General features: G+C 47.5%; 1 protein-coding gene across 1 annotated transcript in view; it reads right to left on the reverse strand.

The window, feature by feature from the left end:
* TRIM55 (tripartite motif containing 55) overlaps nt 1-4896 on the reverse strand; it is a 39611-nt gene extending 34715 nt beyond the window's left edge. The window contains exons 1-2 of the mRNA XM_084280587.1: nt 4619-4896; nt 4021-4193 (exon numbers count right to left, since the gene is read on the reverse strand). Of these exons, the coding sequence (XP_084136713.1) occupies nt 4021-4193; nt 4619-4807 (362 nt within the window). The 5' untranslated portion in view covers nt 4808-4896. The remainder of the gene's footprint in view (nt 1-4020; nt 4194-4618) is intronic.
* Between the last annotated feature and the right edge of the window lie 10056 nt (nt 4897-14952).

Raw genomic sequence — 14952 nt, forward strand, 5'->3', positions numbered from 1 at the left:
GGCATCAGTGGGAGGGCCTGCCTGCAAGGGTAATAACAGACAATAAGTCTCAAAGTGATTAATTAAGCCTGAAATAGCTGCTCTTCCTGCAAATATTTACAAGACCAGAACCAGAAACTACTCGAATGTTATTTGACACTGGAATGGTGCCACTAGCATGAAAGACACATTTCACAGGGCAAAAAAGGTGATGGTGTCAAGCGAGTTCAGCCAGAAGAAACCAACCTTTAAAGGTGCCGCAAAGGGCTGGAAGAAACCTGGCAGAACTCCCTGAACTACAGCGGCCCTGAAGACAGTGACAGAAGACTAGAAATAAACATAACTACAGTTTTCTCCTCCCTAGGCTTTTCAAAGGAATAGTTTTTTTAGCAGAATATCCCCTGACTTCAGATGGGACCCTCTAGGTCCATGTAGGTGTAGAAAAGGCACAAACACAACCCCTTTAAAATGGTGGATACTCCTGAAACAGAAGATTAAAGTGCAGCCAGTAGGAAAATGACAGCATGGCTTTAAGAGAAAAGATTCATCATAGGTGTGCTTGTGACTGAAGAAGTGGCTGGTATCTGAAATGGCCTAATAACTTCATGCTCTCTTTCTCTCAATCTGTACTTAGAGTTGCAAAGGCAGCATTTGACTGCTATTGCATTATTCTTTCGGTTTTGACCTTAATGTATGGAATGTTGTGCATATTTTATGGAGAGGAGGATTCTCAACAGTGGTGAGACCATATCTGGAGTTCTAGTTCTGGACTCCCCAGAACATGACAGACGCGGACATACAAATGAGAGTCCAGAAAAGGGCCCTGAAGATGATGAAAGGATTGGACTATCTCTTGTATGAGGAAAGACTGAGAGGGCTGAGACTTCCACCCTGGAGAAGAGAAGGCTTGGGAGGCTTTAACAATGATGTTGATCTTATCAATACCTTCAGGTAATCTTAGCAATACCTTCAGGGTAAACACTCAGTGCCTGATCCCTGCTGTGCACACTGCTGGCCACACTGCTCCATCTGTGCTTGGGACTGCAGGGACAGCCTGTACCTAGTAGGTGCAAGGCAGAAAGAGCACTCAACCCTCCCTGATCAGAATTCAGCTAGAAACAAAGCCCAAAGTACCTTTTCACTTGGAATAACTGGTCAAGCTTGATAGAAGCTGCCAGAGCTTGTGAGAAGTTTCAGTCTGCTGTAGCTACTCTTTCTCAGTGGCAGCAGGCGCCCTGATGTTCCTCATATAGTTCAGGTAATCAGTAGACTACAGACTTTCAAATATTGGTTTACTATTTCAGCCAACTCTGTTTCCACTCAGTTCAGTCCTTTGCCCTCCTATAAAGCTTTGTAGGAGCCACATTCTGCTTGAATATTTCTTTCCTTTCATTGCTAATAGATTCTAAATAGACCAACAGGGTATGATGCTGTCAGCTGAAATTTGATGAGCAATGAGAGGAAAGACCACATGATGTGATTTTTAGCAATAGGAGGGGCTGCATGGGAAGGCTTTGGCAGAGACTCCCAACCCCATAGCTTTTATTTAAAACCACCCACAACAATTCCTTAATTCAAATAGAAACTCAAATATTAAAAACCAAACCAACAACAAAAAAAAAAACCCAACCCCAGACGTCCGCAAACCCAGACATTTCTGAAATAAATGATTTTTGCTGAAACAGGGGACAAAGTTTGCTCCTTAGCTGAATTTTCCTCACTCTCCTAAGTAAATTCAGTTGGGAGCTAGTGTAGTTCTGGCATGTGTAGTGATGGTGAATTATACCCACAAGAGGACTCGAGAGGACTCTGCCTAGAAGCCACGGGTGCTGTGAGTTTTAAGGGTTGTCTTGGGAAGAAAGGAGGTAAAGGTCATGAACCTCTGCCAGACCCCAGCTCTCAGTTTGGAAGAGGCTGGTACAAAAGGAATCAGAATCATAGAATTCTAGGGATTGGAAGGGACCTTGAGAGATCATCGGGTCCAACCCCCCTGCCAAAGCAGCTCCCTAGGACATATCACTCAGATAGGCGTCCAGATGGGTCTTGAATATCTCCAGAGAAGGAGACTCCACCACCTCCCTGGGCAGCCTGTCCCAGGGCTCTGTCACCCTCACTGGGAAAAAGTTTTTCCGCATGTTGGTGCGGAACTGCCTGTGCTCCAAAAGCATAGAAAGAAGAAATGGAGAAGTTTTGATTTCCCTTGACTTTTGGATTTCAGTGGGATAGCACAGGGTAAAGACACTAGATATCTTGCTCTCACTCTCATGGGAGCCTGAGGAATGTTAGGCGAAGGGAGATAAGCAGCTGAGGCCTACAAAGTGCCAAATAGTTTAGATAATGCTGCTATGGATTGCCACTGCTATGAAAACCTGAAGATAACTTTCATTTTAAGGGCATACATGAAGGTTAAATTAAAATCTTAACAGATTGAACAAATTAACCTTTTTGACAAATATCTAAGCAAATATATATTAATATTTTTCTATTCCACTTTTATTCATCATGTTGTGTTTTAATTTAATGAAATTTACAAAACCCCTAAATCTCTTATATTTCTGTTTAACTGAATCTTGTTCCAAATGCCAGTGAACTACATAGAGCTGCATTTCTTTATGTTCAAGTGAAATACAACTGCAAGCACCACCCAAAAACAAAAAAGAGGCTGCACATGTCCAGCTGACTTGGTAAAAAGCAAAGTCTATCACCATGGCTTCGCTGATTCATTTTCCTCAGAGATTTTCCTGACTCCAAAAATATTTGGGTATTAATGACACACACTGCTAAGTGACCTCCCCATTTCACTGAGTGTAAAGGGCAATAGAAAGGAAAATTTTAAGCCAGCCCGGTGCTCTCTGAGACTTTGGAGCTCCAACCTATGCTCAGTTCCCAAAGGGATTCAAACAGGTGTGATTAGCCAAAGCCAATGCTGGGCTCCAAAACATCTCTCTGGTGGTTAGTGTCCTCCTCTGCTGCAGGAGGGTTGAAGTGCTTTAATCCACCTGGGCTCCAATGGTTCAGTTCACATGGTCCAGCAATACTGCCTCATTGTCCCTGAGAAACCCATCTCCATGTTAGGCTGGGATGGGAAGACTGCCAGGGAGCACAGCCAGCATTACACCTTCCTTAAGGTGCACAAAACACCTTTCCATACAAAACTGACCCTATGGATGCACAATGGTGACAACAGGTGGCTTCCTTGGGTGAGAGCTGCTTGCTTGGCAGCCTGGGACCAGGCTTAGCTTTCTCCCTGCCAAGTTCCCCAAGGTGGTACCAGGCATCTGACCCATCCCAGGGCAAGAGAGATGAGAATGAAACATCTCTTTATTGTCAATGCAGGCAGTTAACTTTCAGTAGTCTTATTTATTGGGTTTAACCCATTCTTCTGCCCTGGGGTTCTGGTTCTTGTGCCCAGCTACATGATACTAATACATATTATTTCTGGCTATTCCTTGTCTTTTATGGAGTCATAAATAAGACTTAATTCATATCTGTGGCTGACAGGAATTGAGATTTTTTAATTGAGTTTTGATTTGGCATTATTTTAGTCTTGTTTGCACTGTCAATCCCTCATGATTTTCTGATAAGATCTGATATTTTTCCCCTCCTTTGGCACAAGAACACACAGGTAAAACAAATAAGAATCATCCGAACTGTTTTTAAAATAAAATGTTTTTAAAATAAATGATCCTAGCAACTGTTCCCTTCTTTGTGTGAGTATCCATGCTGACTTCAAGGGCTTTGCTTGCAGAGGTAAGTATTGCTCATGTGAGTAAGCATGGTACAATTCTCTGCCATAAGTGGAAGTGGGGAAATTCAGCATCTGCTTGGATAAGGTTTTCTGTGCTCAGTGAGAGCTGACTTCATGGTACAGCAAACAGACTGGCATGCATGGCAGCATGATCCCCTTCTGCATTGCCAAGAAAGAAATCAACTAAATCAACCTCATGTGTGGCACATGGAATGAACAAAGGCCACATGTCTCCTACGCCACATCTACTTTCGAGGCAAACGTCCTCTGGACAGCACGCATTCACTCATTACCTTGTGGACTCCTGCTTGTAGATGTCAATGATGTTCTCAACCAGCAGGTTCCTCTGCAGCCCGTAGACACCGTGCCGGTCGAGGACCACTTCGTGCCTGCAGGAGGGACAGCGAAAGCGGCCTCCCGATGCCATGGTTGTGCCTCCCCTGGTTGGCAGGTAGGGGTTGGAGGCCTGCTCTTGCCAAGCAGCACAAGGAGAGGTAAGGCCATGCAAAACCGTGAAAACCTCGTTCAAAATCAGCAGGGCAAGAACATGCTTGTCATGAAAACATTTGTTAACATGCCCAAGGAGAAGGGAGGTCCCACAAGCCGCCCCCAGGAAAGCGCCTGGTGACTGCAGGGTAAGGGGCCAGCGTCTCAGCTCATGCACATGGCCATGTCCCCACAACTAAGAGCTGTGACCCCACGACACTTCAGCCTGCTGCGAGCTCAGCCCCAGCCCCCAGGGACACTCAAATTCTGCTTTAAATCATTCCCCCCCCTCAGTCTTACTTACTAACTGTGAAAAACAATTCACTGGAACATGTAAAAATCTGCTTTTCCATTCATTTCAGCCAGCTGGTTGGGAAGCAGAGCTTTCTGCGGGAAGAAACCTACCTGGAAAATGTCACTGGCGCATTTCCGACAGAGGTTGTGCTGACAGGGCAGGATGACCACAGGCTTGGTGAACATCTCCAGGCAGATGGGGCAAATCAGCTGTTTCTCCAGGTTATCCATGGTTTGCTGCTCTTTGGAGAAGGACTTGTAGTTCACGGAGGTGCTCATCCCTAGCTTTTCCAGGGGCATAGGCTCAGGATCACGGCCTCGTGGAGGGGTTTCCGGCTTAATTTCCCTTGAAATAAGTCCAAGGCTGTGCTGTGATCAGAGACTCTCTGGGTTGCTCTGGCCGGAGGACATTGTTTAAACGAGGGGCTGAAGGGAGCCGGGGCTGTTTTTAGCAGCACGGCGTCACAAGATGCCGTCCTGCCGTGCCCATATAAGCGCGTGAGAGGAGGACAGGCTGGGACAGGTGATGGCTGGTGGGCGGGGGGGGGGGGGGACGGGGACGACACACACGTCCAGTGGGGCCCTGGCTCTTCTCACTCACACATGGCGGCCTTCACTGCTCAAGGAGGAAGAGGGCGAGTGATAAGCAAATTCAAACTGCTTATCTCTGCATGGTGGCAGAGAGCGCAGGGCTGCCCCAATCTGCCCAGCTGCAGGCCGCAGCCTAATCAACACTCTGTTTTGAACACGCAGCCATGACCGCGAGATGTGGGGTGTAATTCTCCCTGTGTGTTTCAGCGGACTGCAGGATCTTGATTTTCCAAGCAGTGAGGAACATGCAGTTGCTGGAGGAGACAATAGGAGTGATGGCTGTGCCAGAGCTCAGCCACTTCAAGGTGTAAACATGTCACCACCTTGAAAAAGCACTTTTAACCTCTCCCCCCGCTTGCCTGTAACTGTGATTAACTTTCTTCTGGTACGATTTCTTTTTCTTTTAGGAGCTGTAACATAAGAATCTAACGTGACTATTCCAGCCATTAGCTCCACATCGGATTAAATATGCATCAGATACATTATTTGAATTCCCTGATGAGAAAGAGACAGAAGAAATACAGTATGAAAAGCTTTCATTTGTACTGCTAGAGAATAGGTGCTAATTGTATATGCTCTCTATCTGCATAGTTTAATTCAAATACATTTTAGTTTTGAGCACTGCTGTGTTTATATCTGTTTATTAGACACTGATATCCCTCTCAGCTTGGCACTTGTTCCAGAGTTATTTTTAAAATGACAATTTCCCAGATAATTTGTGGCATGTGATGCCTGATCTTAAGGGAAAGCCATCTGTGCTTCTACTTGCCAATAATTTATCACACAACTGTACAAGCAATAAATATCTCATCCTCAAATTTAAGCCAAAGTCCCAGCATGTACTGTAGAAAATCACTTTACCACTGTACTGTACATGTAATCAGAATATTGTCTTCTTTTTTAATCAGTAACAACAATACTTTCTCTGTTAAGTGTCTCATAGAAAGCTCCCATGTTTATACTACCTTATCACTGCATAGGGTTTGTGTTTGAAATATACTATACAGACACTGAGCAAGTCCCCTAGTTTCCAGGGGCAGACCCCAACTTCAAAACAGGACCCTTTATCTGCATGCAACACCAGTTTGGAAATGGCACTTCAGGGAAATATAAAGCTGGATGTGTTTAAGTGAAAAAAAGTGAAGGGCTTTAAACTAAAGTTGCATATGGATAGGAACCTCAATCCATCCTGCTCCTACCAGTTTGATGCCAGTGGCAGCAATAGATGACCAGAGTCAGGAGAAGGATCACAGGTCAGCAGAGCACCTGAAGTTCCACACAAAGGAATTCCATCCACTCCATCTAGTAACTCAGCTTCATTGCAGGCCCAAATGAAATGCTTCTGTGCAAACCTCACACCATGGTGAATAAACAAGAGGAGTTAGAGGCATGTGCACACCTGCAGGGCTGTGATCTTGTTGGCATCATGGAGACCATGGGATGGCTCCTATGACTGGAGCATTGGGTGGAAGGATACAGGCTCTGTAGGAAGGACAGGCAGGGGAGATTAGGCGGGGTTGATTCTATGGCAATGACCACCTGGGCATGGGTGAGGAGCCAACTGAAAGCTTATGGATCAGGATTAAAAGGAGGACAGGGACAGGGAACACTATAGTGGGGGTCTGCTACAGGCCACCTGACCAGGGAGACCAAGCAGATGAGGCCAACCTATAGACAGATAGGGGCAGCCTCCTCAGGGGAGACTTCAACCATTCGGTTATCTGCTGGGGGGACAACACAGCAGAGCACAAGCAATACTAGAAGGTTCCTGGAGTGTGTTGATGACAGCTTCCTTCTCCAAGTGATAGAGAGGCCCATGCAGAGAGCTGCTATGCTGTTCCTTCTTCTCACCAACAAGGAGGACCTGGTGAAGAATGTGAAGCTCAAGAGCAGCCTTGGCTGCAGTGACCATGAAATAGTGGAATTCAAGATCCTCAGGGCAGCAAGGAGGGTGCATAGCAAGCTCACTGTCCCGGCCTTCAGGAGAGCAGACTGTCTGATTGGTAGAGTATCATGGGACAAAGCACTGAAGGGAAGAAGGTCAAAACCCGCAGCTTAGTATTCAAGGATCACCTCCTCCAACCCTGCCTGGTGGCCTTCTATGGAAGGGTTACAGCATTGGTGGATAAGGGAAGAGGAACTGACACTGTTTTACCTGAACTTGTGCAAAGCATTTGACAGAATCCTGCATGACATCCTAGTGTCGATATTGGAGGGATATGGATTTGATGGAGGGACCACTCAGTGGATAAGGAATTAGCTGTACAGTCACACTCAAAGGGTTGTGGTCTACAGCTCAATGTCCAAGTAGAGAGCAGTGACAAGTGGCATTTCTTAGGGTTTGGTACTGGGACTTGCAGTGTCTGACATCTTTGTTGGTGACATGGACAGTGAATTGAGGGGACCCTCAGCAAGTTTTCTGACAACATCAAGCTATGTGGTGCAGTTGACGTGCTGGAGGGAAGGGATGCCATCCAGAGGGACCTTGACAGAATTCAGAGGGGAGCCCATTGTTCGTGAAGGCCAAATGCAAGGTCATGCATGTGGGTCAGGGCAATCCCAAGCATAGCTACAGGCTGGGCAAAATGGATTGAGAGCAGCCCTGAGGAGGACTTAGGGGTCTTGGTGGATGAGGAGCTCAAGATGAGCTGGCAATATAGGTTTGTCAGTGGCCACATAAAAACAAGTAGATTTTTCTGAAGTCTTGCACTCACAGGAAATTTGTGATAGCTTAATTAAACCTGTTTGAAATCACACCTTTGCTTCGACTGCCTGGTGCAGATGAGAGCACAGAGCCAAGCGGGAGAAGCTGCTCCAGCAGCTGAGCTGCAGACAGCTGGGGCTTTGGCAGAGGCGGCGGGAAGCCTTTCCTGGCAGCAGCGAGAAGCTATTTCTCTTCTTTCCCTCCCCTCCATGGTTGGGTCAGAGGTGACTTTCACGTCTGGAGGAATTTGAATGCCTCATTCCTACCCTCCTAACTTTGAGTCAGCTGCTCCTTGCACATAATGAGGGGCTGTGGATTAGATGAGCAAAGCCGTCCTCCCCTCCTGCGCAGGCAGAAACTGGGTGGAAAAGCAGAGGGTTAGAGATGTCAGTGCACAGAAACACCGGCTTATGGTGGTGTAAGGAAGGGGGTGTTCAGGGCATAGAAAAAAACTGGGGGATCATACTGCTTTGCCAGCACTTTGGGCAGTGAACTAAGGCACCTCTCAAAGTGTGGTGTACCTCTGAGATGTAATTCTGGTGAATTTATCCTTGCCTGTGCCCACTAAAGCCTTCCTTTAACAGGCTGAGCGCGACACCTGACACATTGGCAGAGGACATCTGATGGCAGCAAGGTGAGAGATTCTGCTCCTGTTACTCCTCTTTACCATGTGCTGAAGCACACTAACATGGAACAGTTTTCCACCTCCAAAGAGCCACCAACCCAAGCCATCTCTCAATGAATGAACAAAGGGCAAGAGGACCTGCTTTAACCCCACTCCTGGACAGAAAACCTGGATGTCTGCCAGAAGAAAATACCAACTTTTTCATGATTTTTTTTTTAAACAGGATTTCTTGCCCAGGAATGTTACCTGGCTTTACTGACACAATCAGAACACTGGATCCCAGAGATCTCCTTGCTTTTAGAGATACTGTTTCTAACTCTTTTTTTGCAGCTGAATAACAGTGTGTGGGCTGTGGACTGAAGGCCAGGAGAGCCTGGAAGGCTGGCTGCAAAGCAATGGGTTTAGGAGAGGGATTTGGAGGAGGAAGGAGCGGTTGAATGATGTCCAGGTTCAGGTTTCAATGCCATAATGACATCCCTGGGTTTTGCATGCACAGAATTCCCCTCTGCAACCTCTTATCTTGTACCAGTGGTGTGAGGCTGTCATGTGTCAGTCACAGAAAATCTGCCCTATAGCTCTCTTGCATGACTGGAAAGCAAGGAGAAAAAGTGTGTTTTCACCAGAGGATAGGTCCCATCTGGCTTACCTTGCCACCAAGCCCAGCAGAGACAAAGTCTGCTCCACAGACACCAGGCCCCTTGCCCAGGCATCCTCACCTGAATGTGGTGGGTGGCATGGAGCATCCTGGTCCATGGGGTGACAGTGCCCTGGCCCATCGCCACCCCACTTCCCTTCTGTCCTCAGGCAAGCACCCTGCCACCCATCCACTGGGAGATGCCTAAACCAGGCGGGCAGCTGCCCATTTTCTCTTGGGCAGGGGTTGACACCCACCCCCACCCTGCTGCCTCCAGCAGCTCCCTGCACCCCCGAGGTCAGTGGGGCTCACCTGAGGGCTTTGCACTAGAGTCTGGCTGCTGGAAGAGGACAGGGCTGGTGGATGCCCTTACAGGACAAGAGAGGAAGCAACCATCGCCTGTGTGTGGGGACCCCAGACCCACCTGCCCGTCTCCCCCCAGCTTTGCCCTGCTTTGTTCACCTCTGGTGACAAGTCCTGACTGCCCAAGCAATACAACAACCTAACAAAAATGAGGTTGCTTCCTCCATTTCTGCCTACCCAAATGTGAGCTTTAAAATAAAACAACAATGTGGCCTTCCCCTCTCCCCATCCTGCTAACTCTGCTGGTTGTTTTGACTGGAAATACTTGCATTTTTAGCCAAGCATCCCTTGGGAGGTGGGGAGGAGGCTCTTCATCTATCCCACCTTTTGTCTGTGCCCTCTCACCCTGCAGAGAGCAGTCCCTCAGCAGCTGATGGTGAGCACTGGCATTCCCACCTATGGCCAGAGTGCTGCAGAAACTCCCATTTCACTAAAATTTGCAATAACTTACTAAGCCGACGAGCAGGCTGTAAGATGAAGCCTTCCCATCCATACAAGTGCAAACTGCAAATGGTATCTTGCATTTCATAATTTTATTATCATCACTAAACATCCCACCATTAAACACTGTTACTGCCCTTGTGTGTGACTCCATTTATGCAGCCAAAGAGCATGTGTAACAGTGACAAGTGCTTTTGAAGGCAGTCATCTTTTGAGCCCGACAGTTTTCCACTCAACATATATATTTGTCTTAGTGTACTTCATAGAATCATAGAATGGCATGGGTTGGAAGGGACCCCAAGGATCATAGAGCTCCAACCCCTCTGCCACAGGCAGGGACACCAACCTCCAGGCCTGGTTCTACACAAGGTTGCCCAGGGCCCCATCCAACCTGGCCTTGAACACCTCCAGGGATGGGGCATCCACCACCTCTCTGGGCAGCCTGTTCCAGCACCTCACCACTCTCTCTGTAAAGAACTTCCCCCTAATATCAAATCTAAACCTTCCTTCCTTTAGTTTTAATCCATTCCTCCTTGTCCTGCCATTGTCAATTCATACGTGACACTAGGCCACAGGTGGTCAGTATTTGGACACCATCTAAAAACAATCTGAGAGATGGTTTCAGATCTCCAGGAAAACAAGGACCAGCATGGGAGACAACTACATCTTTCAACATTTCCTTCAGCGTCACAGCAGCAGAAGCAAGCTCAAAGTACTTCTAAGGGTGAGTCACTGGGAACACATCAAATGTGCAGGGGCACAGGATTTCAGGGACAAGCTACAAAGACCAGTCACAGGAATGATGTCTGCCCTTTTCTCTCAGATCAGGGATGGACACTGACCTGAGCTGGATTGTGCTTGAAAGCAGCCTTCTCTGGTCTTATCCATACACAAGGAGGTTCCACAATTTGCAGCAGATGGACATAAACATGGGATAAAAGGGCACATGAACTAGATTATCATTTCACTTCCAGATTCATCAGCAGTGCCAACACAAATTACAACAGACAAACCTCAGAGATTTTTATTAAAAGACCCTGAAACAGGGAGAGTATGTGGACGAACTCCATTGGGAAGTTACCCCTGCATACCTTGGCTCCACCACTGGCAGGATACCAAGCCATGGAATTGCTGTTCCTGGCTGCTTGCCTGTGAGAAGAAGGGTTCCATGGCTTCCTGCTGCCCCTCAGCAATGCCAGCAGGCCAGCAAGGATCCAAGTGCTTTGGGGACAACAGGGCAACACAAAGCCCTTCCAACATAAAGTCCTGTTTTCCTCACAGTCCTTGAGGTCAGGGTAAGACAACTGTGGGTGACTGAACCATAAAATTTGGGGAGGCAGGGTGACCCCAAATGGTAATTAAAGCAAGGTATTGGTCATCTTCCCTGCAATCATCTGTATCCTCTAAAGTCTCAAAATCAGTAAGCCTGAAGAGACAGGCTGCTGGTGCTGTGGAATAGCAAACAGGAGGCAAGCAGTTCAGCGTCTCGCCAAGCCGTACACAACTTTACGAGCCCAGAGATTCCTAAACCCACATCCCCTCAACACATTATTGCCAGAAAGAGATCTGCATTTCACAGGCAAGACATAAAAGTATGTCCAAAGCACTGCATGGAGGAAGTATTGCATATGGGGAAGAAATAGCCCCGCACTACTGCCTACCTAAAAATAGGTCCTCTCCAGGGCCAGGGACAAATTTGACAGATAACAGGCTCAGGCATGCTTTTCCACACCCCCAAATATTCCCTGCAGTGAGAATGAGATGTGAAAGAAGAAAGGATATACGTAAAACAAAACCAGTTAGAAAAAGGGGAGAACACACCAGGTAGAAAACTGGGAGAATCCCGCTTCCTGTTGGACAGTGAGCAACCAAGTGCCTTACTATTTTAACACAGTCCCCCACTTTCCAAATGCATCCCTGACCCTTTCCCTTCTCCTTGGTTATCGCAGAGTCCTGTGGGAGCCAGTTATCAAATCATCTCACGTGTCTGTATCCCTGCTAGAGGAAAGGAAGGAATGACCCCTCCTCCCTGGGCTCCTGCACACTGCAGAGTAACACGGGCTCTAGTGCTGGGTCAGCAGCCGGGAGTAGGTGCCGTGGCAGCAGGGCTGGACACCTGTGGCACAGCTGGCACTGTGCTAGGAGACCTCCTGAGCATTTAAAGAAAAGGTGACCATAGAGTTTTAACAGTAGGAATTTTGGCTGGGGGACAGATTTGTTTTCTGCTCCGACCTTAGCAGGCCAGAGAACTCCCCTGCAAACCCCACTGCCACAACCCTGGCTCTGCCATTAGGAAAAGAGAGTGATGTTCGATAGAGAAGTGACTCGTGTTTCACAGCACAGATCCAGCTCAGGCTTCCCAGCTGGCGTCAGCTCATCACTTCGCAGAGATAAAGCCCCGTCCCAGTGTCACGTTTCTCCCCAGCCTTGGCCTGCTCAACATAAGCCACTCTTGATGCTATTTCAGTATGTCCTTTCTACAGCTCAGCTGGCAGAGCGGAGGAACGCGGGTATTTTTTTCTCCAGGACAATGCTGAGGTTCAAAGGAGAGACTGGTTTTAAAGTTATACTTGGCACATGACTTTACACCACGTCAGAGACCTGCTGAGATTCTGTCCCAGCTCCAGAGGGTTGCCTAGGTTATGTTCTCATCCATCACAGTCTCATGGGTCATTCCTCCAGGGCAGAACAAAGATTCAGTGCTGGAAGATAAAGGATTGAACGTTATGGTATCACAGCTAAACAAAAATACTGTGTGTAGGGGCAGGAAGGTTTTCATACAGCAAGTCATCACCTGAACCAGTCAAGCGCCTGCTTCAGCATGTGACTGGTGACAGAGGCAGTATGTCTGTCCTTTAGCTTTTTTTCGAATTCCTCTCTTTTCCTTTCATGTGTTCTTTTGCCCTGTAAATGTCCTTTAGGCACACAGCAAAAACAGCATGACTATTCATTTCTGAGTGCCAATGCCTTTTTTTTCCCTTCTGAAAGTCAGATTAGAAGAGCAAGCTTGGATATTTTCCAGCCAAGTTCTTTCCTCCACTCCCTCATGTGAGATTCAGGTGAGCAAAGGGGAGCATGGTGCATGAGGGAAAGATGCAGGTGTTAGCAAGGAAACACTTTTCAAGCTGGGCAGGAGTTGGATAAATGCACTTTAAGCAATGATCAAGGATACCGCCCGCTGTGACATTGTGTTCATTGTACCAAGCTGCAGTCTATTAGATTAACGTCCTTTTGAATTATCACTTCAGGAAGCATCTCAAGGATGCCAGCCCATAGCCCCACACACAGTGTTGTGTCCCCTGCTCCCATCCAGCTGTTCCCCAGGAATCAGCCTTTCTGATCCCAGCTGAGTTTAGGGAATGCAAAGAAAGAAAAGGCAGATAGAAAGTCCTTTGGCCACAAGACAAATCAAATTTCAAGTGCATCTTCAAAGGGTTTGACCTTGCCATGGAAGAAGCAGCTTTGCAGTAAAATCTATGCTGCCTGGGGATGCACATCTCTCACCATGAAGCCCTGCCTCTCTGCAGCCAGGGCTGGGCAATATGACCAAGCAGTTCATGGCAGTAAACTGCCCTAGAGTAATCGTATACCACGATCTGGGGAGAAGACAAGCACTTTGGGACATTCTCTCCCCCCTCTTCCCTCAGTGTCCCCCTGTCCCCACCTCACCTAGCCAAGCACAGACTGTCTCCAGCCCAGAGTGTCTCCACCCTGCCTTCAGTGGGGATGATGGCTGATCTGATACAGGTGCAGAGTCAGTCCTCTGATGGATTTGCTTTCGGCAAGTTTTGCCTCCTCGTGTCACTTACGCTGCTGTTTTCCTAATGCAGTGGGATTGGATCTCCCTCATCTCTGCCCTGCTGCAGGTGTGCAGGGAATCTTACTTAAGGGAAACCTTGGGAGGTGGCAAGCTGGAGCAGTACAGAGCATGTTTCTGCTGCTTCTCATAATCCCAAAGACTGTAATGCAATGAGAGGGGTGGTAATAGATTTATGTATGGGTAGACTACAAATCACATCTCCAGTTACCTACATAGTATGCTCTTGGTGTTATTTGCATCCCTCATCACTGCTATGAAGCACTTCACGGTGAGGCAATAGTTCTTCAGCAGCATCACATTGTGCAGAAATTTGTATTCAAAGTGTCTTTAAGGTGGGAACCTGCCAGGAGTGTCTCTCGGGACCACATCTCTCATCCTTCAATAGCTCAGTTCCCAGGGTGGAGGGCTGTGGTTCTTCCACAGTAATCCTTAGTGACTGGTTCCCAATTCCACCTCAAAAGAGAAGGGGTTTTGAGGTGGGCAGGAAGGTTCCTGCTCATCACTGGGCTTATTATTGGACCCCTGACAGATACCTTGAGAGATCTCAGAAATTGAGCCTGAGGCCAACCTCTCATTTCACACCGAGCAGTGTCCCTAGTTACCTCTGCCAGCACAGGATGCCTTTGCCATCCCTGACCTCCACCACAGGTACTCACCAGTGACCTCACCTCTGTAGCCAAAATGGGGCAGGCATGGCTATCACTATCCTTTAGCACTCTGTAGAGCATGTCAGGAGCCTAACATGAGTTAGGGGGCCACAGGGTAAGAGTTTACTGCAACCTTCATCAAGAAATGCCAGCAAGCAGCCTGTAACACTAAAATCCCACTCTGTCCAGGAAATATTAAGTAAAATCACGATTAAAATAATTTATCCATGACAAATCTATGGATGTCCATGCAAAACAGAATGGAATTATGGAATTCTTAAGAGTCAAACAGACTCCAACCCTCCCCCATGCAAACCAGCAAGGCCTCTCACCTCACGGCTGGTCTGCAGGTGATTGCCCTGAGAAAGTATAGTGCCTCCTTAACAGCTTCCTTTACATGTCACAGCTTGGGCTGCATTCATCTGGGTGCTCCTGATATGTCAGGTCTCATAGCCAATTCCTTGGGCTCCTGGCAGACTTTAATGTGAAATGCACCCAGACTGGCTGCTCATTCCCTGAAGTCAGCCGTCCTTCACTTCCAGTATAAACATCTCTTTACCAATCCAGGCGTCACCCAGTCAGGCATCAGCTTTCAAGGTGAATCCCATCCTTCCTCTGGT

This window comes from Gallinula chloropus (assembly GCF_964237585.1).
Source record: "Gallinula chloropus genome assembly, chromosome: 2".
Taxonomy (NCBI): domain Eukaryota; kingdom Metazoa; phylum Chordata; class Aves; order Gruiformes; family Rallidae; genus Gallinula; species Gallinula chloropus.